Here is a 27,648-nt window from a genome sequence, read left to right on the forward strand (position 1 = left end):
GGAGGAGGGGGCGGCCGGCCTAGGAGGGGCGCACCAAGGGGTGTCCTACTCCCACCGGGAGTAGGACTCCCTCCTTCCTTGTTGGAGTAGGAGAAGGGGGAAAGAGGGGGAGAGGAGGAAGGAAAAAGGGGCCGCACCCCTTGTCCAATTCGGACCAGAGGGGGGCTGCGCGCCTCCTTCCTTTCGGCCTCTCTCCTCTATTCCCGTATGGCCCAATAAGGCCCATATACTCCCCGGCGAATTCCCGTAACTCTCCGGTACTCCGAAAAATACCCGAATCACTCGAAACCTTTCCGAACTCCGAATATAGTCGTCCAATATATCGATCTTTACGTCTCGACCATTTCGAGACTCCTCGTCATGTCCCCGATCTCATCCGGGACTCCGAACTCCTTCGGTACATCAAAACTCATAAACTCATAATATAACTGTCATCGAAACCTTAAGCGTGCGGACCCTACGGGTTCGAGAACAATGTAGACATGACCTAGAACTATTCTCGGTCAATAACCAATAGCGGAACCTGGATGCTCATATTGGCTCCCACATATTCTACGAAGATCTTTATCGGTCAAACCGCATAACAACATACGTTGTTCCCTTTGTCATCGGTATGTTACTTGCCCGAGTTTCGATTGTCGGTATCCAATACCTAGTTCAATCTCGTTACCGGCAAGTCTCTTTACTCGTTACATAATGCATCATCCCGTAACCAACTCATTGGCCACATTGGTTGCAAGGCTTATAGTGATGTGCATTACCGAGAGGGCCCAGAGATACCTCTCCGACAATCGGAGTGACAAATCCTAATCTCGAAATACGCCAACCCAACATGTACCTTCAGAGACACCTGTAGTACTCCTTTATAATCACCCAGTTACGTTGTGACGTTTGGTAGCACCCAAAGTGTTCCTCCGGTAAACGGGAGTTGCATAATCTCATAGTCACAGGAACATGTATAAGTCATCAAGAAAGCAATAGCAACATACTAAACGATCAAGTGCTAAGCTAACGGAATGGGTCAAGTCAATCACATCATTCTTCTAATGATGTGATCCCGTTAATCAAATGACAACTCATTTGTCCATGGCTAGGAAACATAACCATCTTTAATAAACGAGCTAGTCAAGTAGAGGCATACTAGTGACACTATGTTTGTCTATGTATTCACACATGTATTATGTTTCCGGTTAATACAATTCTAGCATGAATAATAAACATTTATCATGATATGAGGAAATAAATAATAACTTTATTATTGCCTCTAGGGCATATTTCCTTCAGTCTCCCACTTGCACTAGAGTCAATAATCTAGTTCACATCATCATGTGATTTAACACCAATATTCATATATGTATATGATTAACACCCATAGTTCACATCGTCATGTGATCAACACCCAAAGAGTTTACTAGAGTCAATAATCTAGTTCACATCGCTATGTGATTAACACCCAAAGAGTACTAAGGTATGATCATGTTTTGCTCGTGAGAGAAGTTTAGTCTACGGGTCTGTCACATTCAGAGCCGTATGTATTTTGCAAATATTCTATGTCTACAATGCTCTGCATGGAGCTACTCTAGCTAATTGCTCCCACTTTCAATATGTATCCAGATTGAGACTTAGAGTCATCTGGATCGGTGTAAAAGCTTGCACCGATGTAACTTTTTACGATGGGCTCTTTTATCACCTCCATAATCGAGAAGTATTTCCTTGGTCCTCACTAAGGATATTCTTGACCGCTGTCCAGTGATCTACTATTAGATCAAAATTGTATTCCTTTGCCAAACACAGAGCAAGGTATACAATAGGTCTGGTTCATAGCATAGCATACTTTATAGAACCTATGACTGATGCATAGGGAATGACTTTTCATTCTCTTTCTATTTTCTACCATAGTCGGGTTTTGGGTCTTACTCAACTTCACACCTTGCAACACAGGCAAGAACTCTTTCTTTGACTGTTCCATTTTGAACTATTTCAAAATCTTGTCAAGGTATGTATTCATTGAAAATCTTATCAAGCGTCTTGATCTATCTCAATAGATCTTGATGCTTAATATGTAAGTAGCTTCACTGAGGTCTTTCTTTGAAAAACTCCTTTCAAACACTCCTTTATGCTTTGCTGAATAATTCTACATTATTTCCGATCAACAATATGTCATTCACATATACTTATCAGAAATGTTGTAGTGCTCCTGCTCACTTTCTTGTAAATACAGGTCTTTCCAAAAGTCCGTATAAAACCATATGCTTTGATCAACTCATCAAAGCGTATATTCCAACTCCGAGATGCTTGCACCAGTCCATTGATGGATCGCTGGAGCTTGCACATTTTGTTAGCACCTTTAGGATTAACAAAACCTTCTGGCTGCATCATATACAACTCTTCTTCCAGAAATCCATTCAAGAATGCAGTTTTGACATCCATTTGCCAAATTTCATAATCATAAAATGCATCAATTGCTAACATGATTCGAACAGACTTAAGCATCGCTACGGGTGAGAAAGTCTCATCGTAGTCAACCCCTTGAACTTGTCGAAAACCTTTTGCAACAAGTCGAGCTTAGTAGATAGTAACACTACTATCAGTGTCCGCCTTCCTCTTGAAGATCCATTTATTTAACATGGCTTGCTGATCAGAGCAAGTCAATCAAAGTCCATACTTTATTCTCATACATGGATCATATCTCAGATTTTATGACCTCAAGCCATTTCGTGGAATCTGGGCTCATCATCGCTTCCTCATAGTTCGTAGGTTCATCATGGTCTAGTAACATGACTTCCAGAACATGATTACCGTACCACTCTGGTGCGGATCTTACTCTGGAATACCTACGAGGTTTGGCAGCAACTTGATCTGAAGTTTCATGATCATCATCATTAACTTCCTCACTAATTGGTGTAGTAATCACTGGAACTGATTTCTGTGATGAACTACTTTCCAATAAGGGAGAAGGTACAATTACCTCATCAAGTTCTACTTTCCTCCCACTCACTTCTTTTGAGAGAAACTTCTTCTCTAGAAAGGATCCATCTTAGCAACGAATAACTTGCCTTCGGATCTGTGATAGAAGGTGTACCCAATAGTTACCTTTGGGTATTCTATGAAGACGCACTTCTCCGATTTGGGTTCGAGCTTATCAGGTTGAAAACCTTTTTTTTCATATAAGCATCGCAACTCCAAGCTTTAAGAAATGACAACTTAGGTTTACTGCTAAACCATAGTTCATACGGTGTCGTCTCAACGGATTTAGATGGTGCCCTATTAAATGTGAATGCAGCTGTCTCTAATGCATAACCCCAAAACGATAGTGGTAAACCAATAAGAGACATCATAGATCGCACCATATCTAGTAAAGTACGATTACGACGTTCGGACACACCATCACATTGTGGTGTTCCAGATGGCGTGAGTTGTGAAACTATTTCACATTGTTTCAAATGAAGATCAAACTCATAACTCAAATATTCGTCTCCACGATCAGATCGTAGAAACTTTATTTTTCTTGTTACGATGATTTTTCCACTTCACTCTGAAATTCTTTGAACTTTTCAACTATTTCAAACTTATGTTTCATCAAGTAGATATACCCATATCTGCTCAAATCATTTGTGAAGGTTAGAAAATAACGATACTTGCCACGAGCCTTAACACTCATCGGATCGCATACATCGGTATGTATTATTTCCAATAAGTCAGTAGCTCGTTCCATTGTTCTGGAGAACGGAGTTTTAGTCATCTTGCCCAAAAGGCTCGGTTCGCAAGCATCAAATGATTCATAACCAAATGATTCCAAAATCCCATCTTTATGGAGTTTCTTCATGCGCTTTACACCGATATGACCCAAACGGGAGTGACACAAATAAGTTGCACTATCATTATTAACTTTGCATCTTTTGGCATCAATATTATGAATATGTGTATCACTACGATCGAGATCCAACAGTATTTTCATTGGGTGTATAACCATCGAAGGTCTTATTCATGTAAACAGAATAACAATTATTATTTAACTTCAAATGAATAACTGTATCACAATAAACATGATCAAATCATATTCATGCTCAACGCAAACGCTAAATAACATTTATTTAGGTTTAACACTAATCTCGAAAATATAGGGAGTGTGTGATGATGATCATATCAATCTTGGAACTATTTCCAACACTCATCGTCACTTCCCCTCAACTAGTCTCTGTTTATTATGTAACTCCTGTTTCGAGTTACTAATCTTTAGCAACCGAACAAGTATTAAATACTCAGGGGTTACTATAAACACTAGTAAGGCACACATCAAACACCTGTATATCAAATATACCCTTGTTCACTTTGCCATCCTTCTTATCCACCAAATATTTAGGGCATTTCCGCTTCCAGTGACCATTTCCTTTGCAGTGTAAGCACTTAGTCTCAGGCTTTGGTCCAGCTTTGGTCTTCTTCACGGGAGTGACAACTTGTTTGCCATTCTACTTGAAGTTTCCCTTTCTTTCCCTTTGCCCTTTTCTTGAAACTAGTGGTCTTGTCAATCATCAACACTTGATGCTCTTTCTTGATTTCTACCTTCGTTGATTTCAACATCACGAAGAGCTCGGAATCGTTTTCGTCATCCCTTGCATACTATAGTTCATCACAAAGTTCTACTAACTTGGTGATGGTGACTAGAGAATTTTGTCAATCACTATCTTATCTGGAAGATTAACTCCCACTTGATTCAAGTGATTGAAGTACTCAGACAATCTGAGCACATGCTCACTAGTTGAGCGATTCTCCTCCATCTTTTAGCAATAGAACTTGTTGGAGACTTCATATCTCTCAACTCGGGTATTTGCTTGAAATGTTAACTTCATTCCTGGAACATCTCATATGGTCCATGATGTTCAAAACATCTTTGAAATCCCAATTCTAAGCCATTAAGCATGGTGCACTAAACTATCAAGTAGTCATCATATTGAGCTAGCCAAACGTTCATAACGTCTGCATCTGCTCCTGCAATAGGTCTGTCACCTAGCGGTGCATTAAGGACATAATTCTTCTGTGCAGCAATGAGGATAAACCTCAGATCACGGATCCAATCCGCATTATTGCTACTAACATCTTTCAACACAATTTTCTCTAGGAACATATCAAAATAAACATATGAAAGCAACAACGCAAGCTATTGATCTACAACATAATTTGCAAAATACTACCAAGACCAAGTTCATGATAAATTTAAGTTCAATTAATCATATTACTTAAGAACTCCCACTTAGAAAGACATCCCTCTAATCCTCTAAGTGATCACGTGATCCAAATCAACTAAACCATAACCGATCATCACGTGAAATGGAGTAGCTTTCAATGGTGAACATCATTATGTGATCATATCTACTATATGATTCACGCTCGACCTTTCGGTCTCCGTGTTCCGAGGCCATATCTGCATATGCTAGGCTCGTCAAGTTTAACCTGAGTATTCTGCGTGTGCAAAACTGGCTTGCACCCGTTGTAGATGGATGTAGAGCTTATCACACCCGATCATCACGTGGTGTCTGGGCACGACGAACTTTGGCAACGGTGCATACTCAGGGAGAACACTTCTTGATAATTTTAGTGAGAGATCATCTTAAAATGCTACCGTCAATCAAAGCAAGATAAGATGCATAAAGGATTAACATCACATGAAATCAATATAAGTGATATGATATGGCCATCATCATCTTGTGCTTGTGATCTCCATCTCCGAAGCACCGTCGTGATCACCATCGTCACCGGCGCGACACCTTGATCTTCATCGTAGCATCGTTGTCGTTTACGCCATCTATTGCTTCTACGACTATCGCTACCGCTTAGTGATAAAGTAAAGCAATTACAGGGCGTTTGCATTTCATACAATAAAGCGACAACCATACGGCTCCTGCCAGTTGCCGATAACTTCGGTTACAAAACATGATCATCTCATACAATAAAATATAGCATCACGTCTTGACCATATCACACCACAACATGCCCTGCAAAAACAAGTTAGACGTCCTCTACTTTGTTGTTGCAAGTTTTACGTGGCTGCTACGGGCTTAGCAAGAACCGTTCTTACCTATGCATCAAAACCACAACGATAGTTCGTCAAGTTAGTGCTGTTTTAACCTTCGCAAGGACCGGGCGTAGCCACACTCGATTCAGCAAAAGTGAGAGAGACAGGCACCCACCAGCCACCTTTAAGCACGAGTGCTCGTAACGGTGAAACCAGTCTCGCGTAAGCGTACGCATAATGTCGGTCCGGGCCGCTTCATCTCACAATACCGCCGAACCAAAGTATGACATGCTGGTAAGCAGTATGACTTATATCGCCCACAACTCACTTATGTTCTACTCGTGCATATGACATCTACGCATAAAACCAGGCTCTGATACCACTGTTGGGGAACGTAGTAATTTCAAAATTTCCTACGTACACGCAAGATCATGGTGATGACATAGCAACGAGAGGGGAGAGTGTTGTCCACGTACCCTCGTAGACCGTAAGCGGAAGCGTTAGGACAACGCGGTTGATGTAGTCGTACGTCTTCACGATTCGACCGATCCAAGCACCGAACGTACGACACCTCCGAGTTCAGCACACGTTCAGCTCGATGACGATCCCCGGGCTCCGATCCAGCAAAGCTTCGGGGATGAGTTCCGTCAGCACGACGGCGTGGTGACGATGATGATGTTCTACTGGCACAGGGCTTCGCCTAAACTCCGCGACGATATGACCGAGGTGGAATATGGTGGAGGGGGGCACCGCACACGGCTAAGGAACGATCCGTAGATCAACTTGTGTGTTCTGGGGTGCCCCCCTGCCCCGTATATAAAGGAGAAAGGGGGGAGGCTGTCCGGCCCTTGTGGGCGCGCCAAGGAGGAGGAGTCCTCCTCCTAGTAGGAGTAGGACTCCCCCTTTCCTACTCCTACTAGGAGGGGAAAGGAAGGGGGAGAGGGGGGAGGAAAGAGGGGGGGCGCCGCCCCCCCCTCCTAGTCCAATTCGGACCAGAGGGAGAGGGGGCGCGCGGCCCACCCTGGCCGCCCCTCTCTCTTTCCACCAAGGCCCATGTGGCCCATTATCTCTCCCCGGGGGGTTCCGGTAACCCTCCAGCACTCTGGTTTTATCTGAAAACGTCCGGAACACTTCCGGTGTCCGAATATAGTCGTCCAATATATCAATCTTTATGTCTCGACCATTTCGAGACTCCTCATCATGTCCGTGATCACATCCGGGACTCCGAAAAAACTTCGGTACATCAAAACTTATAAACTCATAATAAAACTGCCATCGTAACGTTAAGCGTGCGGACCCTACGGGTTCGAGAACTATGTATACATGACCTAGAACTATTCTCGGTCAATAACCAATAGCGGAACCTGAATGCCCATATTGGTTCCTACATATTCTACGAAGATCTTTATCGGTCAAATCGCATAACAACATACGTTGTTCCCTTTGTCATCGGTATGTTACTTGCTAGAGATTCGATCGTCGGTATCTCAATACCTAGTTCAATCTTGTTACTGGCAAGTCTCTTTACTCGTTACGTAATGCATTATTCCGTAACTAACTCATTAGCTACATTGCTTGCAAGGCTTATAGTGATGTGCATTACCGAGAGGGCCCAGAGATACCTCTCTGACAATCGGAGTGACAAAACCTAATCTCGAAATATGCCAACCCAACATGTACCTTTGGAGACACCTGTAGTACTCCTTTATAATCACCCAGTTATGTTGGGACGTTTGGTAGCACCCAAAGTGTTCCTCCGGTAAATGGGAGTTTCATAATCTCATAGTTATAGGAACATGTATAAGTCATGAAGAAAGCAATAGCAACATACTAAACGATCAAGTGCTAAGCTAACAGAATGGGTCAAGTCAATCACATCATTCTCCTAATGATGTGATCCCATTAATCAAATGACAACTCATGTCTATGGCTAGGAAACTTAACCATCTTTGATTCAACGAGCTAGTGAAGTAGAGGCATACTAGTGACACTATGTTTGTCTATGTATTCACACATGTATTATGTTTCCGGTTAATACAATTCTAGCATGAATAATAAACATTTATCATGATATAAGAAAATAAATAATAACTTTATTATTGCCTCTAGGGCATATTTCCTTCAATGCTATGTGTAGTTCTGAAACATTGATTGGCTCATGTTGTAATTAAACTTTAATGAACTTGTATGTTTCTTTGGTTTGGACAGTCGTTCAACTTAGATGTAATTGATGCTATTTATTAGTAGGACCATGAATCGTGCTATTAATGTCTTGCTTTTCTCTTCCAATCCTTTTGTTGCATACTTATATATTGCTTATGTATTGTTTGTTGTTTGGCTTGTGCATAGAGATGCCGTCGTATGTCGTGTACAAGGGTAAGGTTCTCGGAGTCTACGACGACTGGGAGGAGTGTCGGAGATAGGTTCACCGTTTCAGCGGTAACAGTTACAAAGGGTACACCACTAGGGCGGAGGCGGAATCTAGATACGCCTGCTATCTAGCGGGAGAGAGGAGGGAGCGTTGGAGGAACTGGATGAAGACCAGTTTCATCGCGATGATGCTCATCGTGATGACCGCAACTCTCTTCTATGTGATGGTAGTTTAGATAATCGATATCGACTTATAATGTGAAGACAAACTCGCTACTCGCGGTCTCGAGACTTGTAATGTTCTATCTTTGTTCGGTCTTTTGAATTCGGAGACTAAGATGATGAATTGTATTCGGAGACTAATCTTCTATTGTATTCGATAAATCTGCTATTGTTGTTTGGTGTTGTCTAAATTCTGTCCAATAATATATTTTGTAACCTGTGAAAATATCAGAAAAGAAAAAAATAATCCCTAATATTCATACTAGTGGCGCACCACACAAGACACTAATGGCGCACTGTGATAATCACACTAATGGCGCATCAACCACTGGTGCGCCATTAGTATGCCAAAGCACATGGGTACATATGGCCCCCTGGGAGGAATTTTAATGGCGCACTGTGGGCAATACTAATGGCGCACTACGTGGTGCGCCAGCACCAGTGGTGCGCCATTAGAGTTTAATTCTAATGACGTGATGCTAGTGGCGCACCAGTAATGCGCCATTAGTAGGCAAAACGGGTGCGCCACTAGCATGCCTTTTCCCTAGTAGTGGGAGCAGGGCGAAAGCAAGGCGACGAGGGCTAGGTGAGATCCCGCGGGGCGCGAGCGTCTCCGGCGGTGGCTCCGCGAGACAGCGGGCGTCGTGCTCGTGTGGATGGTGCTCCATGTCCACGGCGGCTACAAGCTGAGAGGATGGGGAATTGGGGGATGCGTGTGCCTGTTCGTGCGTGAGACGAGAGGACGGTGATGCTGTGACTATTCGTGGGTTGGGCTTAGACGACATATAGGTAAAATATTTTTTGGTAAATTCCTAGGCGGGCCATGGCCCGGTTTGGCCCCTACAGAGCTCCGTCCCTGCTTGGGAGTCAAGTAAACTTTTCTATATAAAAAGAGGAGATGTATCAATCTAATCAAATAAGAATTAAGAAGAAAATCTATTTCCTCTTGCCCGGTCGTGGGCAGAAAGGCCCCCGGCCGGCCCTCTCGCGCCCTTCTTCTAGCAGCGCCATAACAAGTACCTATCTGGTCATGTTTTCTGGGAAGCTTCTGAACTCACGTTTGATATCCGCTCTTTGCAAAATGGATCTCTCTTGCTAGGCGAGCCCAGCAAGCATCTCTTCTTGGAGTTTCGTTTTTGGTTTTTGCTTCTTCTTCATCTTGCTTTTCTTTCTCTGTATTTATATTTTTTTAATTCTGTAAATTTATATGCATGTGTGTTTCTTTTCTTTTTCTTTTTAATAGTTACTTTATTCCACCTTTTTTCAATTCTTTTTAAGGAATTTTCTTCTTCTTTTTGTCTCATCGACAGGTGAAAATCCTATTGCCACTCATTGTGTGGAATAAGCATGGTCAACATAATTTTGTATTGTCATGGTGGCCGACCCATTTTAGCTAGGATGGTTTTTTTTATTTTTTATTTTTGGTTTCTTTTCCTCTTCTTTTTTATGGTTTCATAAATTAATTTATTGGGGTATCCCTTTTTGTTTCATTTTTCATTAATTACTTCACTGTTATTTTATTTTCCGGTCGCTAAAATTTGTCTTTATATTTTTCTGCATCATTTTCTATCTTTATGAATTAAGCATGTATACATATATTTATCTAATGCATAGAATATTTTTCCTACTAATGAATATGTTTTGGCATTTTTAAAAATAGTGATATCTTTGGATAGTGGATATATTTAATTATTTTATCATATTGTACATTTATATCCATCAAAACAATTTTTTAGCAGAGTTTTATTTGTCCATGTGTATCTGACAAAATATGCACATCACGTTTGTAAATTGTTTCTAATAGTAAAAGAATTTATACGAAATTTAATATGCACCAACGTTGCATTCCATGAACCTTTATGTTCCTTCAAAACAAATTTAAATTATTCATAGATTTCATGGGGCCAAACATCAATAAGATATATAGTAGCCCGGATGACCTTTGAATCCGAACCACGTGACGTACGTGGTAAGCAATCCAAACTATTCGGAAAAAAGGCCTTTGAACTCGAACAAAAACATCTGAAAAGAAACTCTGTAGCTTTATGTTAAGTTGAAGACGGCCACGTCCATTTCAAACGTTGAATCGGATGGGAAACAAATCCCCCGCAAAAAAAAACAGAAGAATGGGAAATACAGGTTGGCTGGGCCTGGCTTGACTTGACTTGGTCACCCGCTCCCGTCCACACCGCACTCCCTCAAAAAACAAAAAGAAAAAAAGAACTCCACCCGCACAGCGGCGAGAGCGGCGAGCTGCTCACCGGCGCGGCGCGGCGCGGACGGCCAATCGACCCCGCTCCCGGCGCGATCTCTCCGGTACCCACCTCTTCCTTCTCACCTCATTGTCCGGCGCACTCTCTTGCTCGCTCACCGGAGTTCTCTTCCCTGCTCCCGCCATGTCCGCTAGCTATGCACGCCAGGTGTTCGACGTATTGCTTGCCACGTCTGGGACTGGTTGCGATGTACGATAACATGATGTTTTCTTCTTTGTAGGACTGATGGAAGCAGACAAGAAACCGCGCTTGCCCCGGTCACCGTGGTCAGACCTCCCGCTGGACATAGGAGGCCTGGTGTTCAGCCGGCTCCCCCGGTACGCTGACCGCACCGCCTTTGCTCTGGTGTGCCCGCAGTGGCGTGACGCCGCGAGGCAGCAGGTCCTGACCCTGCCACTGCCGGTGCTCGCGCTCCCAGACGGCACCTTCTACAGCATCTTCTACCCTAAGCTCTATTCCTTCCCTGGCTGCGGCTTCGCGGGGTACGAGAGTGTCTGTGGCAGCTGGCTCGTCTTCCCACGTGACGACGGCTGCTTCCTGGTCAATCCCTTCTCCAGGGCCAGCTTCATGCTCCCTGCTCTCTCCAGTGTCCGACTCCGGCCTCCAAATGCAGTCGCTAAGTGGTCACTCGAGGATGGGTCACAAGTTGCTGACCCTTACACCACATGGATGCATATCAATACATCGGAAAAGCTGCACATAAGTAAGCTACTCCTGTGCTCGCCAAACCTTGTTGCTGCACTGGTTGGCACTGGACACACCAGCCAGATTCTAATGTGCCAGCCAGGGGCCTCGTCGTGGTCAGTACGTGCTTACGATCAGTGTAAGGGGTTCGAAGACATGGCATTCTACCAGGGCAAGCTCTACGCCATTGCCAATGACGAGAACCTCCTTGTGGTGAACATCAGCCAGGACCATAGCACCGGCGATCCACAGGTTTCTCGGATTAGACAAATCATCAAGGGTGAGCCATGGTATCCAGCTGTGTCCGAGGACAACACTATATGCTGCAAGAAGCTTTATCTGGTTGAATCGCATGGGGTGTTGCTGATGGCACGAAGGGCGATCTTGTGCCGGGTACCTGGACCTGGAGCAGTGCCCAGTGAAGTAGTTCCTGGAATGAGCGGGTTTGAGGTTTTCAAGGCCGACCTTGAGCATTCACAGTGGGTCAAGGTGTCGACCGTGGGGGATGACCAACTGCTGTTTCTAGGGCGAAGGTGCTCCAGGGCCATGTCTGTGTCTCAGTACGGGTTGCCCGGTGATTATATCCTCTTCTTGGATGATGATGAGGAGAATCGTATGGACTATTGCTACGACAGGGAGAACACTTCTTTCGGCGCCTATAAAATGGGATCCGACGGTGTCCTTTTCCCTCATCCCTATATTTCCTGGAAGCTTTGCGATGAGATGCGTCTGGCTGCATGGCTCTTCCCCCGGGACCGATGAGATGAGTCATAATGCTATATATATGCAAGCTGCTCCCAGGTTATCTGGCCATGCTATAAATGTTGTTGTTCCGGGGTTATTTTGCAACCTGCTCATAGGCTATCTATCTGACTGGTATATATATATGGTGGTTGGTATAGTGTTGACTGGTTTACCTACAAGACGTGAAATGCGTTGGTACTATTGCTGCTATCTATCTGAACTTTGTTACTCTGTTTAGTGTTGTTTGTTAATCAGCACTTATCTGAAGTTATTATGGTGGTTACTACTACTATGGTGGTTTTTGATTAGTAACGTGGCCTATGAAAGATCTTAAAATGCACCATTGCTTATCTGAATCTTTGTCACTGTGGTCCCTCTCTTTTTCTTTCTTTCCTTTTTTTGTCATGAATTGGCATGGTGGTCTTTTTTTGGCTGAAATTGCTACCTTGTAATGCATCCTGTGCTGCTTGTGAGCTACGTTTGATTTGATTTGAGATTCAACTAGTCAGTGCTCTGGAAATACTCCCTCTGTAAACTAATATAAGATCGTTTGGATCACTATTTTAGTATTCTAAACGCTCTTATATTTGTTTACGGAGTATTTTATCTGTGCAATTGCAGTAAATTTATTGCTCCCTTCACCGAGTGATGGTGAGAAAATAATATTACAGAGAGATACTGTTACCCCAGTAGACAGATTCCATAACCCTGCAAAATATATTAAACTCGGAGCATGATTTGATCAGCTAAGTGATTTCGTGTCCCTATCTGGTCATGTTTGCTGGGAAGCTTCTGAACTCACGTTTGATATCCGCTCTTTGCAAGATGGATCCCTCTTGCTAGGCGAGCCCTGCAAGCATCTCTTTCTTGGGAGTTTCGTTTTGGGGTTTTGCTTCTTCTTTGGCTTGGTTTTCTTTCTCTGTATTTGCATTTTGTTTTAATTCTGTAAATTTATATCCATTTGTGTTTCTTTTCAGTAGTTACTTTATTCTACCTTTTTTTCTTGTTCTTCTATGAGGAACTATTTTTTCTTCTTTTTATCTCGTCACATGGTGAAAATCCTATTGACTCACACTCGTGGTGTGGAATAAGCATGGTCAACATAATTTTGTATTGCCATGGGCCCGACCCATTTTAGCTAGGGTGGGGCTTTGTTTTTTGTTTCTCATTTTTGGAATTTATTTTCTTCTTTTACGGATTTCATAAATGGTAATGCTAACTGGCGGATGTTCGGTGAGAAGGAACTCTCAGGGAATGCACTCGCAACCACTCGATCGGGGATCAAACGATGTCAGGTTTTGGAAAATATTGCCTTCTCTAGGAAGGAATTTCCGTGCTTGTCTGAACATATTGCCATCCCCTACAACTAAAATTGTCATAGAAACCGTTCGCAAATGTCATCTTCCCTAGCGAACGTTCCCCGGCTAATAGGGTCCTTTCATAAATTAATTTATTTGGTTTTCCCTTTTGTTTGTTTTTTTTTAATTCCTTTACTGTTTTTTATTTTTCGGTCGCTAAATTTGTTCTTTATGTTTTTCTGCATCATTTTCTGTTTTTAATGAATTAGACATGTATACATATATTTATTTTATGCATAGAATATTTTTCCTACTAATGAACATATCTTCAGAAAGTTCTAAAAATAGTTATATCTATGGACAGTGGAATATATTTAATTATTTCATAATATTGCACATTTATATCAATTGAAATAATGTTTTTACACAGGGTTTTACTTGTCCATGTGTGTCTGAAAAAATATTCACATCACATTTGTAAATTTTCTCGAATACTAAAAATGTTTTATACAAATTTTTAGTATGCACCATCTTTGCATTCCATGAACCTGTTTCTTTTTTAAGTCTCGAGCTTACAGAAGTAATACAATCAGCATTGGAACTCGAAGAAAAACATCTGAAAACGAAGTCTCTTTTTATTTTAAGTTGATGAAGACGGCCACGAATGGGAAATAAACAAGAGCTATATTTTCCTATATTTTGTCTTTTTTTTTGAGAATTATATTTTTAGAGCTATATCTGGCTGGTGTGTCCAATGCCAACCAGAGCGGCGGCCGGCGGGGTACCCACCGGCGCGGCGCGGACGGCCAATCGACCATTCGAACCCCGCTGCCGGCGCGATCTCTCCGGTACCCACCTCTTCCTTCTCCCCTCATATCCCGGCCTACTCTTCTGCTCGCTCACCGGAGCTTTCTTCGCTGCTCCCGTCGTGTCCGCTGGCTATGCACGCCAGGTGTTCGACGCATTGCTCGGCGCGTTTGGGGTGGTTGCGATGTTCGAAGTACGATAACATTCGATGATTTTGTTGCTTCTTTGCAGGAATGATGGCAGCAGACAAGAAACCACACCCGCAGCCACAGTCGTCGTGGTCAGACCTCCCGCTGGACATAGTAGCCTTGTTCTCAGCCTGCTCCCAGGCCCGTCGATGGGGCAGGCCAAATTGGCCGACCGTCCCGGGCCCCCAAAATTTTGGGGGCCCCATCAGGGGAAATTATATGAAAAGCCCACTAACTGAGCAAGGAGCCCATTCACGTACACGCCTCGCTGCTTCGGCCGCTGATGCCGGTAGGGCTTCTTCTGTCGTCTGACGCCCGATCCGATCGCTCGCCTCGTGCTGGCCGCCCTCGCCGTCGTCGGCCTCCGGCCCTCCCCCAGTCTTCCTCTTGTCTCCTCGGCCCCTCGCCAGATGGATGTTGCATGCTACTAGTTGACTAGTTCCCCAAGCGATTTTCTTCAGAGTCCTTTCTGAATTTTTGTACAGCTCGAAGACCCAAAGCAATCTGCATCTCCTGACCCGAAAAATCAAGAGACACACTGCTGCTCCATTATTATATGTATGCTCTTAGTTTTTGAATTTTGGTGCACAAAATGATCACATAGATAGTTAGTAAACTTGAGCATTAGCCAATGTACTTCCTATATATCGATAAGTGATACAATTCTTTACACTTTGCAGCAAGAGGTTTAGACTTCAGATGGATTGATGCAACTATTTCGGCGATAATTGCTAATTCAAGCTTCAAGGTGCAACCTTTTTCTTTTCTTATCTTGATAAATGATAAACTTAGAACTTCAGTTATAAGAGTGTATATCAAAATTTAGGAACCCATTTTGCATTTCGTCCCGGGCCACTGTATTTCTGGAGACGGCCCTGCCTACTCCCCGAGTACGCCCACCGTGCCGTCTTTGTTGTGGTGTGCCCGCACTGGCGTGTGGCCGCGAGGCAGCAGCTCGTGCCCCCGCCACTGCCTCTTCTCGCGCTCCCAGACGGCACCTTCTACAGCATCTTGTACCCTAGGCTCTATTCCTTCCCTAGTTGCGGCTTCGCAGGGTACGAGAGTGTCTGTGGCAGCTGGCTTGTCTTCCCACGTGACGACGGGTGCTTCCTGGTCAATCCATTCTCCAGGGCCACCGTCACGCTCCCTGCTCTCTCCTGCGTCCGACTCCGTCCTCCAAATGCAGTCGCTAAGTGGTCACTCGAGGATGGGTCAAAAGTTGCCGACCCTTACATCACATGGATGCATATCAATACATCGGAAAAGGTGCACATAAGTAAGCTAATCCCGTGCTCGCCAAACCTTGTTGCTGCACTGGTTGGCATTGGACACACCAGCCAGATTCTACTGTGCCAGCCAGGGGCCTCGTCGTGGTCAGTGCGTGCTTACGATCAGTGTAAGGGGTTCGAAGACATGGCGTTCTACCAGGGCAAGCTATACGCTATTGCCAATGACGACAACCTCGTTGTGGTGAACATCAGCCAGGACCATAGCACCGGCAATCTACAGGTTTCTCGGATTGGACAAATCATCAAGGGTGAGCCATGGTATCCAGTTGTGTTGGAAGATAACACTATGCCCTGCAAGAAGCTCTACCTGGTTGAATCGCATGGGGCACTGCTGATGGTACGAAGGGCAATTTGGTGCCGGGTACCTGGACCTGGAGTGCCTAGTGAAGTTGTTGCTGGAGTGAGCGGGTTTGAGGTTTTCAAGGCCGACTTTGAGCATTCACGGTGGGTCAAGGTGTCGACCATGGGGGATGACCAAGTGTTGTTTCTAGGGCGAAGGTGCTCCAGGGCCATGTCTGTGTCTCAGTACGGGCTGTTGGGTGATTATATCTTCTTCTTGGATGATGATGAGGAGAATCATATGGACTACTGCTACGACAAGGAGAACACTTCTTTCGGCGCCTATGACATGAGATCCAGCAGTGTCCTTCCGGCATATCCCAGTATTTTCTGGAAGTGTTGTGATGAGATGCGTCTGGCTGCATGGCTCTTCCCTGAGGACCGATGAGAATGTGTCATAATTTATAATTAAAGAAGGGCTTGCCCCTTCCGATTTTCATTACTGAAAACCACTGAGTTCTACAAACGAGTTCAAACAGGAACGAAAAGATCGAAACGGAGCCAACATGGCCATACGGCATCAGGGCCAGCCACCCCAAACATCCCCAAGTTCACCAACAGCCACAAAGTTCGATCTGTCTCGATCACCATTACAGCAAAGCAAAGACAAAAGCAGCAAAAGGAGCCAGTGATCCTGTCTACAGGAACAACAAACATCAGGTTCACCACCGCAGGAGAGTCTTCATTCCAGCCTCGCTACATTGATCCTCCACCCCTGCTTGGCTGTGAACACTTCATTTGCTGCCTGTTCTAGCACCCTTGCTCCCAGCTCCAACGTTTTTCTTGATGACTCCTTTATCTGCATAATGGACCAGTCAGTTAACCACCTGCACATCAGTTTGACAATATATAAAGGATCATTTATCCTTTTCTTTTCGAAGACAATTGCATTCCTGCTTTTCCAAATTGCCAAAAGCAGGGCTGAAATCCCCACCAGAACCAGTTTCTTATCATCTTTATTAAATTTCCTAATCCATTCCCCAAAACAGTCTTTTACATTTGATGGAACAGTTTTAAATCCACACACACATCTAACTAAACTCCATAACAATGAAGCAACCAAGCAAGAAAAGAATTAATGATCAATTGATTCATCTTTCCCACACAGAACACATCCTTTCCCACCCTTCCAGCCTTTTTTAAGCAGCACATCTCTAGTTAGGATGCTTTTTTTATTAATCAACCACAAAGACACTTTCAGTTTTGCAGGCACCTTGGTCTTCCATAAGTATTTCTGTGGGAATTTTATCCCAACAGCTATCAGTTTTCTATATAAGGACCCCACAGAAAACTTATGATCAGCAGTGAGGCTCCAGAGAACTTTGTCTGCCCCTCCCTGCATTTGAATATCCTCACATCTTTTTTTGAGACAGTTCCAAAGCCCCAAAGTCTCCCCATGGAAGGTCCTTCTAAATTTAAACCCATGCCACCCTTTTTGTATGGCCTCTTCCACAGTAATGTTGTGGTCAAAGCATATATCATATAGTCTAGGGTAAGCCTCCCTCAAAGGTTTATTATCAACCCATGAATCTTCCCAAAACCTAGTATTTCTCCCATCTCCCACTTTTTTCCTAACAAATTTGTAGAAAATCTCTTTAATTTTAAGCAAGTCAGCCCAAAATTGGGAATCCCCAGGCTTCTTGCTGACCAGAGCCAAACAACCCCCTTTTCTATATTTTCCATCCAAAATATCCTGCCACAGACCTTCCTCATTCTCCATTTTCCAAAACCACTTAGCAAGGAGTGCAATATTCATTATTTCTAGATTCAATATCCCCAAACCACCCATGTCTTTAGGCAGACAGCAATCCTTCCAATTCACTAGGTGGTATTTTTTGACATTCTCATCTTCTTGCCATACCAATCTGGATCTAAAAAAAATCAACTTTCTTTATGATCCCTTTAGGCACAGCATAGAAGGACATCATGAACAAAGGTATGTTAGTCAGGCAAGCTTGCACCAAGGTAATTCTTCCTGCAATGGACCCCAGTAGCTTCCCCTGCCAGCATCCACATCTTTTTTCAATTTTGTCAGTCACACACCCCCAGTGTGTGTTCCTAATTCTATTCTCATCTATAGGCATCCCCAGGTATTTTATGGGCAAGTCCCCCATCTTACATGTTAGTATTTATTGATAAGTCAATTGCTTCTCTTTAGCCTTGCCAAATAACATCAATTCACTTTTATGAAAATTTATTTTCAGCCCAGACATTTGTTCAAAAGCCCCTAGTATGAGTTTAAGATTTTTCACACTTTCTATCTCATCTTTGATCAGGAATATAGTATCATCAGCATATTGCAACATATTAATCCCTTTTCCTCCATTTTTGTTTAACACCCCTTTAACCAAATCATACTTCAGGGCATTACTCATTATACAGGCTAGGGCATCAGCAGCAATGTCAAACAACAGGGGGGGGGGGACATGGCATCTCCTTGCCTCAATCCTTTAAAGGTTTTGAAGTATGGGCCAATTTCATCATTCACTTTAATTCCAACATGTCCCCCTCTCATTGTTTCCATCACCCAGTCACACCATTTATTAGGAAACCCTTTCATTTTCAGCATATGTATCACAAAGGGCCATTTGATTTTGTTATATGCTTTCTCAAAGTCCACTTTAAAAACTAGGGCATCTTCTTTGTTCTTATGAAAGGAGTTCAGGGCCTCATGCAAAATCACAATTCCCTCCATTATATATCTGCCCTTAATAAATGCAGTTAGGGTTCTGGAGATCACAGGGGCCACACATTTAGCCAATCTCCAGAAGAGGCTCAGCCTACCAAACCCTGCTCTTTGCCTGCTTACCGAGCTCTCCTCATACCGAGTATCTAGGCATTTCTTCTCACAGACCGGTTGGGAGAAAGTTGGCATTCTTTAATATGTCACTGGGGACCCGTACTTACTTGATGGAATGGATGGGATGATGTGTTTCAGTTCAGCTAGTAGTGGAGGTTTCCTCGGCCTAGTCGCGTAAGAGCCCCCTTCTTTTTCTAGTTAGTTGAAAGAAAAGCAATGGGGAAGGTTGGCTTACCAGTTAATTGGTCTGTATCATATCTTGCTATGGTGGGACATCCTCTTCAGTTTAGGTATCCGGGCTGGCTGTTAGCTTTAGTTGTTCGGCACTCTTCCTGTGAGGTGAAAGAAATCATTTTATCCACTAATAGTGGCCAAATTGGCGTATTACCAAACCACGCCCCCATTAACACAGCAGTAGATATGGGTCCTTTGAGAATACGCCTCCTCAAATGTGTCGATCGCTAGCGCATCCAGGGCCCCGACGCCCAGCTCTGCTGGAGAGGCCGTCACTGATCTGAAAAGTGCGTCTGTGGTTCGGATAGACTGATTCTGCGAACGCCTAGCCCCAGGAATCAATAAAAAACAAGTGCTTCTATTCATCAGAATTTTAGTGATGATTTTAAAACTCACATTCAGCAGGCAAATGGGCCTAAACTTCTGAATTTGTTTAGCATCAATAGTTTTTGGGATCAAAGTAATTATGTCATAATTGAGTCTGGCAATATTAATTTCTCCTTTTGCAAAACCATCCACTAAGGTTTTCAAATTCCACTTAACCACTTCCCAAAAATCTTGGTAAAAATCAGCAGGGAACCCATCAGGGCCAGGGCTTTTATTCCTTTTCATCCCAAAGACTACTTGATGGATTTCATTCAGAGAGAAAGGTCTCAAAAGCTCCTCTCTCTCTTGTGCATTAATTTTATCCATCTCCATCTCTCTCAACAAGATACTAGATTCTTCAGGATGTCCAAATAATTCTTTATAGAATTTGGTAATATTTTCCATTAACTTCTCATCTCCCTCTATGATCCCTTCTTCCTGTTCTAGGGAAGTAATTTTGTTTTTTCTCCTTCTCCCATTCACCTTAGCATGATAATATCTAGTATTTCTGTCTCCATCTTTAATCTCTAAATCTTTATATCTTTGCAGCCATTTCATCTCCTCTTGTAACATAACTCTTTTCAATTGGGCTCTAAGCTCTTTCTGTTCATTTCTATCCACCACATTTAAACCCATGATCTCAGCTCTCTTATCTAAATCATCAAGCTCCTTTATTATTTCCATTTTAATTTTCCTGTACCAAGCATCTATATTTCTATTCCACCCTTTAGCTTTTTTCCTAAGTCTTCTCAACCTTGATTGCCATCTATCCAAAATGTCCCCAGAGTATCTCTCATTCCAGGTATTGTATACCAACTCTCTAAAACCCTCTCTTAGCAGCCAAGCATTTTCATATCTAAAAATGTACTTATGATTATGAGCTTCCCCTGTATCCAGGAATAAAGGGGTATGATCAGAAATCTCTCTAGCAAAGTCTTGCAGTATGGTTAATGGATACTTTTCCTCCCATGATGGGCACATCAACACTCTGTCTAATTTTTCAAAAGTAGGGTCCTCCTGATTATTAGCCCCTGTGTATTTCCTCCCATTCAGAGGTAGTTCCCTCAACCCTGCTTGTTCAATAATAGCATTAAACATAAAGGACCATTGTTCATTACACATAGGTTTGTTTTTCTCCTTCTCATTTCTGATAATGTTAAAATCTCCTCCCACCAAGCAGGGCAGAGGATTATCATGATATAATCTTGCCAATTCAGCCAGAAAACTGGCTTTTCCCTCCTTCTGTGCATCCCCATACACAGTGACTAAATTCCAATGCATTTTGATGTTTTTATCAAATACTAACATCCTCAAGAAATATTGTCCTTTTTCAATGTTTTCAACATCAAACATATCTTTGTTGACCCCCACCAGGATCCCCCCTGACATGCCTCTGGGTGGGTTCCAGCTCCATTGAAAAACAATTCCACCACACAAATTGTGTAGCTCATTTTTTGTGAAGTCTTGCTTTATTGTCTCAGAAAGTTCAATAAAGTCTAGCTTCTGATCCATAATCATTTCTCTAATGTATCTTTTTTTATGATCCTGACCTATACCCCTAACATTCCAGAAAACCCCCCTCATTTCTATGTTGTATCAAACAAATTTGTATCTAAAATGCAAATACAGTAAGAACTCTTCAACTTTCTATATATGCAAGCTGCTCCCAGGTTATCTAGCCATGCTATAGATGTTGTTGTTCCGGGGTTATTCTCCAACTTTCTCATAAGTTATCTATCTGACTGCGGTAGTATATGGTGGTTGGTATAGTGTTCACTGGTTCCCCTACAATCCGTGAAATGCATTAGTAGTAGAAAATAGTAATATTGCTGCTGTCTATCTGAACTTTGTTACTCTGTTAAGTGTTGTTTGTTCATCGGTGCTTGTCTGAAGTTGTTGTGGTGGTTACTACTACTCTGGTGGTTTTTGATTAGTAAAGTGGTTGTTGCTGTGCCTAGGAAGGATCTTAAAATGCATCACTGCTTAATCTTTGTCAAAGTGGTCTCTCTTTTTCTTTCTTTCCGTTTCTACGATGAATTGGCATGGTGTTCTTTTTTTTTTGCTGACTACCTTGTAATGCTTCGGAAGTATTTTATCTGTGCAATCGCAGTAAATTTATTGCTCCTCTTCACCGGTTGACGGCGAAATGAAATGGAATTGCCACACCTGACAGCCACCTTTTCGTGCCGTTATTTCAAAAGCACGAAGTTAATTTGAAAGGCTACTTATGAATCCAGTAATGCTAAAATGGAGCAGACAGGGGTGCAGTGCCATTAGAATGAGCTGTGGGTGCTGATTTGCACTGCGCCAGGGATCATCTGGTGCATGTCTCCTCTGCTTAATTCATACTCTTAGATTTCTTTTTCTATATTTGTTTCCAGAAAACAATAGGTTTGTAACTTTCGTTACTCCAGTACGCGCATGCCGTAACCCCTGAAGAACAAATTAAACTTGGAACATGATCAGATCAGCTAAGTGATTGCCAGTGCCTATCTGGTCATGTTTTCAGAGAAGTATGTGGACTCATGTTAAATATTAATGCACACCTGGACCTAGATTTATTAACATGCCGGCAAAGTAGTCAACAAGGTGTTTCAGTTTTTCCATCTATTCCTTAAAGTACTTCATCCCGATTTTGAAAAAACGAAGAACTAGCTTTATTGATTGGTCCATTTTTTTTTCTTTTTGCTCTCATATGTATTGTTTCTTAATTATTATTAAAAAACTGTATAAAACCTACCAAGTCCGGCCAATGCGAGTGTGTCCTTGTGGGTCTCGTTTACCCGATATTGTGGGTTTATGCGCTTCTGACACCATCTAAAACCCCATCAATTCCGCGCTTGTATCTGATCGTTTGATATTGTTCTACTACTTCCGTCCTGGTTTGTTGGTCCTCTTCCTATTTTGTGCAAAAATTTGACCATATATTTAGCTGACAAAATGTTCATGCATGTCATAAAAAATTATATCGTTGGATTCGTATGAACATAGTTTCCAATAATGCTATTTTTTGTGACATGCATTAACATTTTATTAATTGAATCCATGGTTAAAATTTGACACAAAATACTAAGAGGACCAATAAACCAGGACGGAGGTAGTACTTACTTATTAATATCACATAGTACTCCCTCCGTTCATAAATATAAGAGCGTTTAGATCATTAAAGTAGTGATCTAAACGCTCTTATATTTCTTTACAGAGGAAGTACTTTTTAAAAAACTAGCAAGATGCCCGTGTGTTTGCACGTAACATCAAGATGCATTTGTATGAGTAGTTTATCTTATGAGAGAAAATGATGAACCAGGGAAGACCTTATTTGCAAATGTGGAGAGGGGTGTGGGTACCTTTTTACAAAATTGTTATAGTTTTCTTCCTATACGTCAGATATAAATAGGACGGCCTATATTGCAGGATGGCAGACACACCATCATCACCAACTCTGTTTTTTATATAGTAGACAATTATGTTTGTTTATCAAAAGCACTTTTTTTGTGAAGAAAAGCATGTTCGAAGATTTCTCAAATTTTTACATATATAAATAAAATCCCATGTGGCATTTTGTCTTTAAAAATGTTTGATTTTATTCTTTACACACTTGTTCAGATTATTACTTCCTCACTCTAAATACTTTTTTCCTTCTCCAAGTTGCACTGCTTCTTCGAGGTATTGGGCCATGTTTGGATGTTTCGATCAGCGAGAGCAGGCCCATAAAGCTTGGCTCAGTAGCACTCATTGGTCATATAGCTGGCCAAACGGGCCGGGCTAAACAGGCCGGCCCGCGAGCACGCCGGCACGGCCCGCCATGGGCCAGGCACGGCACGGGCTAAACGGGCCGTGCCCGGCACGCGGCACGCCTTGGGCCGTGCCTGGGCCTGGAGCCTGGGCACGCGGGCCGGCACGGCACGGCCCGTTTAATTTTTTTATATATTTTTTAGATTTATATATATATATATATATATACCTAAAATACAGCCCAATAGGCCTAAAAACCAGTCCAGCAGGCTGAAAATGTGCAGCCCAGCGTGCTAAACGGGCCATCGGGCCGGCCCGTTTACTAATCAGGCCGTGCCTGGGCCAAGGAGCAGCGCCCGTGGGCCGGCACGGCACGGCCCGGCTATTAAACATGCCATGGCGGGCCGTGCCGGGCCAGGCACGATTAGCACAGGCCGGGCCGTGCCGTGCCGGGCCGGCCCGTTTGGCCAGGTCTGATGGTCACATGGTCCCGTTCGGGCAAGCCACTCCACCACTGTCCACACTCCACTCTCGCACGACAGCAGCAGCGGCGGCGGCGGACTACCCACCGGTGCGGCGAATCAACCCTCGCCCCCGGCGCGGTCTCTCTGGTACCCTCATCTTCCTTCTCCCCTCACCTTCCCGTGTCCCCTTTAGCTCACTCAAGGGGATCCGTCCCTGCTCCCGCCATGTCCGCTGGCTATGCACGCCAGGTGCTCGACGCATTGCTTGCCGCGTTTGGGCTGGTTGTCGATGATGATGTTGCTTCTCTACTGCAGTACGAATGGCAGAAGAGAAGAAACCACACTTGCAGCCAGCGCCGTCGTGGTCAGCCCTCCCGCTGGACCTAGCAGGCCTGGTGCTCAGCCTGCTCCCCGAGTACGCCGACCGCGCCCGCTTCGCCGCAGTGTGCCCCCAGTGGCGTGCGGCCGCGAGGCAGCAGCCCCAGACCCCGCCACTGCCGCTGCTCACGCTCCCGGACGGCACCTTCTACAGCCTCCTCTCCGGCAAACCCTTCCGCTTCCCTGGCTGCGGCTTCGCTGGGTACAAGAGCGTCTGTGGCAGCTGGCTCGTCTTCCCGCGTGACGACGGGTGCTTCCTGGTCAATCCATTCTCTGGGGCCACCGTGACGCTCCCTGCTCTCTCCAACGTCCGACTCCGGCCTCCAAATGCAGTCGCTAAATGGTCAGGCCACGAAAGTGCAAAGATTGCCGACCCTTACATCACATGGATGCATATCAATACATCAGAACAGCTGCACATAAGTAAGCTACTCATGTGCTCGGCAAACCTTGTTGCTGCACTGGTTGGAATTGGACACACCAGTCAGATTCTAATGTGCCAGCCAGGGGCATTGTCCTGGTCAGTGCGTGCTTATGATCAGTGTAAGAGGTTCGAAGACATGGCATTCTACCAGGGAAAGCTCTATGCCATTGCTGATGACGAGAACCTCCTTGTGGTGAACATCAGCCAGGACCATAGCACTGGCGATCCACAGATTTCTCGGATTGGGCAAGTCATTGAGGGTGAGCCATGGTATCCAGCTGTGTTTGAGGACAACACTATGCGCTGCAAGAAGCTCTACCTGGTTGAATCGCATGGGGTGTTGCTGATGGCACGAAGGACGATCTTGTGCCGTGTACCTGGACCTGGAGTGCGCGGTGAAGTTGTTGCTGGACGGTTTGAGGTTTTCAAGGCTGAATTTGAGCATTCACGGTGGGTCAAGGTGTCAACTGTGGGGGCTGACCAAGTGTTGTTTCTAGGGCGAAGGTGCTCCAGGGCCATGTCTGTGTCTCTGTGCGGATTGTCGGGTGATTGTATCTTCTTCCTGGATGATGATGAGGAGAATCGTATGGATTACCGATACGATGGGGAGAACACCTCTTTCTGCTTCTTTGAGATGAGATCCAACGATGTGTATTCCGCTCATCCATTTATTTCCTGGAAGCGTTGTGATGAGAAGCGTCCGGCTGCATGGCTCTTCCCTCAGGACTGATGAGAATGTGTCATAGCATTATTTATATGCAGCTGCTCTCTGCAGGTTATTTATATGTTGGTGTTGTTCCGGGGTTATTCTTCAACCAGCTCTAGGTTATCTATCTGACGGTCATATGTATGGTGGTTGGTATGGTGTTCAGTGGTTTCCCTACAAGCCATGAAATGCATTAGTAGTACTACCTGTATTTTTCTGAACTTTGTTACTCTGTTAAGTGCTATTAATCAGTGCCTGCCTGAACTTACTATGGTGGCTACCACTGCTATGGTAGTTTTCAATTAGTAAGGTGGCTTTTGCTTGTGCCTATGAAAGATCTTAAAATGCATTACTGCTTTTCTGAATCTTTGTCACGGCGGTTTCCCTCGTTTTCTTTCTTTGTTTCTTTCTTTCTTTTGCGATGAATTGGCATGGTTGTCTCTTTATTTTTTTGGGCTCAAAATTGCTACCTTGTGCTAGTTGTGAGGTACGTTTAATTTGATTTGAGATTCAGCTAGTCAGTGCTTCGGAAGTATTTTATGTGAGCAATCGCAGTTAATTTATTGCTCCTCTTCACCGGTTGACAACGAAGTACTAAAATGGAATTGCCACACCGGATAGCCACCTTTTCGTGCCGTTATTTCGAAAGCACGATGTTAATTTGAAAGGTTATTTATGAACCCAGTAATGCATAAATGGATATGCCTGAAGCAGACAGGGGTGTAGTGCCACTAGAATGAGCTGCAGGTGTTGTTTTGTACTGCCCCAGGCAGCATCTAGTGCATGTCTCCTCTGCTTAATTCATACTCTTAGATAACCTTTTCTGCATTTGTGTCCAGAAAATAATAATTCATATAGAGTTTTGTTACTCCAGTACACGCATACCGTAACCGTGCAAAACAAATTAAACTTAGAACAGGATCTGATCAGCTAAGTAATTTCCAGTATGTGGACTCATACCAAATATGTACGCACACCTGGACCTAGATTTATTAACGTGCCGGCAAAGGAGTCAACAAGCTGTTTCCATTTTTCCACCGAGAACTAAAAATACTTGATCTCAAGCTTAAAAAACCAAAAGAACTAGCCTCATTAATCGGTCTATTTTTTTGGTATTTTCTCCTTTACAAAGCATTTTTCTTTGTTATTATAAAAACATCTTTTTTGTAAATTCTACTATATAAGTTCGTAATATGTTTTGGTCAAACATGGTTTACAAATTATATTTTTAATCAAACAAAAAGTCATGAAAAGATTATTATGAACCTCCCTCTCCCGTGTGGGCGTGGCAAGGATGGGAGCTAGTGCATTCATCTGCAAGTTGGAATTCCTAATAACTGCTGCGGGAAGGAAGAATCCTCTGTGTTCCCCCCTCACTCATGTTAGGCGAGTGCAACAAACATTTTTTTCTGGCAGTTTTTTCTTTCTCTTTATTATTTTTTGTTTTAATTATTTAATTGTATTTATTTTGTAATTTATATTTTTTTCCAATTTTAGTTTTTTTACATTTTCTTGTTTCTCCCTTTTTATGATCCCAAGAAAAAGAGGAAGTCCTATTGTCCACTCCTTGTGCAGAAAACATACAATTGTTTGAAATTAAACTAATAAAATATAGAACGATATTTTCCTACTAATATTTTTCTGTTGACAGTAGTTATTTATTATCTATATGAAATAACTGTTTTTATGGATGGTAGAACATTTTTTAGCATGTTTCAATTTCTTTATTATTGTACTTCTTAGTAGTAGAATATTGTATTTGTTCATGTATGTAAAAAAATCTATTCATGATATTCCAATAAATAAACATTGGTCATAGAATTTTTAGTAATGTGTTTCATAATTTTGAAATATGTTAATTATGTAAGATTTTGTTTAACATAAGTTGTTAAAAATAATTCCATATTCCGTTGAACATATTTTTTTTGAAGCATAAATATGCTTATTTTTTCTGTCCTTTTCGTATTGATGACTTTATGGTTCTCGGACTTACACGAGTATAATCGGCACTGGAATCTATGCAACAACATTTGAAAACAAAGTCTTTATTATTTGCTTGGTTGACGTCCATGTATAAACTTTGAATCAAAATAAACACATTGTTTGGAATTGTTCGCAAATTTTTGTTAGGGATGGTGAAGACGTCCATGCACAATATAGATTTTGAACCAAAAGGAAATAAATTATTACAAGTTGTTTATGTGAATTATTCTTTCACTTTTGAAGTATATCAAGTACAAACTTAGTCGCACACAACTGGAACTCTTCTCTCATTTGTGTGTGAACATCTACCACTCTTGGACGGTTCCAGATG

The 27,648-nt window shown here is 43.0% G+C and overlaps 3 protein-coding genes across 3 annotated transcripts; all 3 read left to right on the forward strand.

Moving 5' to 3' along the window:
* The first annotated feature begins 10,810 nt into the window (after positions 1 to 10,810).
* On the forward strand, positions 10,811 to 12,634 carry LOC119349558. The gene is made up of 2 exons (XM_037617609.1): positions 10,811 to 10,921; positions 11,099 to 12,634. The coding sequence occupies exon 2, from the start codon at positions 11,104 to 11,106 to the stop codon at positions 12,322 to 12,324; it is 1,221 nt and encodes a 406-aa protein (XP_037473506.1). The 5' UTR covers positions 10,811 to 10,921; positions 11,099 to 11,103; the 3' UTR covers positions 12,325 to 12,634.
* A 2,114-nt stretch (positions 12,635 to 14,748) lies between these two features.
* On the forward strand, positions 14,749 to 16,615 carry LOC119350873. The gene is made up of 3 exons (XM_037618500.1): positions 14,749 to 14,773; positions 15,280 to 15,347; positions 15,392 to 16,615. The coding sequence occupies exons 1-3, from the start codon at positions 14,749 to 14,751 to the stop codon at positions 16,613 to 16,615; spliced, it is 1,317 nt and encodes a 438-aa protein (XP_037474397.1).
* A 7,267-nt stretch (positions 16,616 to 23,882) lies between these two features.
* LOC119349559 lies at positions 23,883 to 25,654 on the forward strand. Its single transcript, XM_037617610.1, has 2 exons — positions 23,883 to 23,973; positions 24,142 to 25,654. The coding sequence occupies exon 2, from the start codon at positions 24,147 to 24,149 to the stop codon at positions 25,356 to 25,358; it is 1,212 nt and encodes a 403-aa protein (XP_037473507.1). The 5' UTR covers positions 23,883 to 23,973; positions 24,142 to 24,146; the 3' UTR covers positions 25,359 to 25,654.
* Positions 25,655 to 27,648: the final 1,994 nt, after the last annotated feature.

This window comes from Triticum dicoccoides, chromosome 1B, assembly GCF_002162155.2.
Source record: "Triticum dicoccoides isolate Atlit2015 ecotype Zavitan chromosome 1B, WEW_v2.0, whole genome shotgun sequence".
Taxonomy (NCBI): Eukaryota; Viridiplantae; Streptophyta; class Magnoliopsida; order Poales; family Poaceae; genus Triticum; species Triticum dicoccoides.

Excerpts from the sequence above, each read along its gene's own strand:
- LOC119349559 (XM_037617610.1), top strand. The coding sequence starts at position 24,147 with ATGGCAGAAGAGAAGAAACCACACTTGCAGCCAGCGCCGTCGTGGTCA.
- LOC119349558 (XM_037617609.1), top strand. The coding sequence starts at position 11,104 with ATGGAAGCAGACAAGAAACCGCGCTTGCCCCGGTCACCGTGGTCAGAC.
- LOC119350873 (XM_037618500.1), top strand. The coding sequence starts at position 14,749 with ATGGGGCAGGCCAAATTGGCCGACC. Across the intron at positions 14,774-15,279 it reads GCAGGCCAAATTGGCCGACC|CAAGAGGTTTAGACTTCAGA; the intron begins GTCCCGGGCCCC and ends TACACTTTGCAG. Across the intron at positions 15,348-15,391 it reads TTGCTAATTCAAGCTTCAAG|AACTTCAGTTATAAGAGTGT; the intron begins GTGCAACCTTTT and ends TGATAAACTTAG.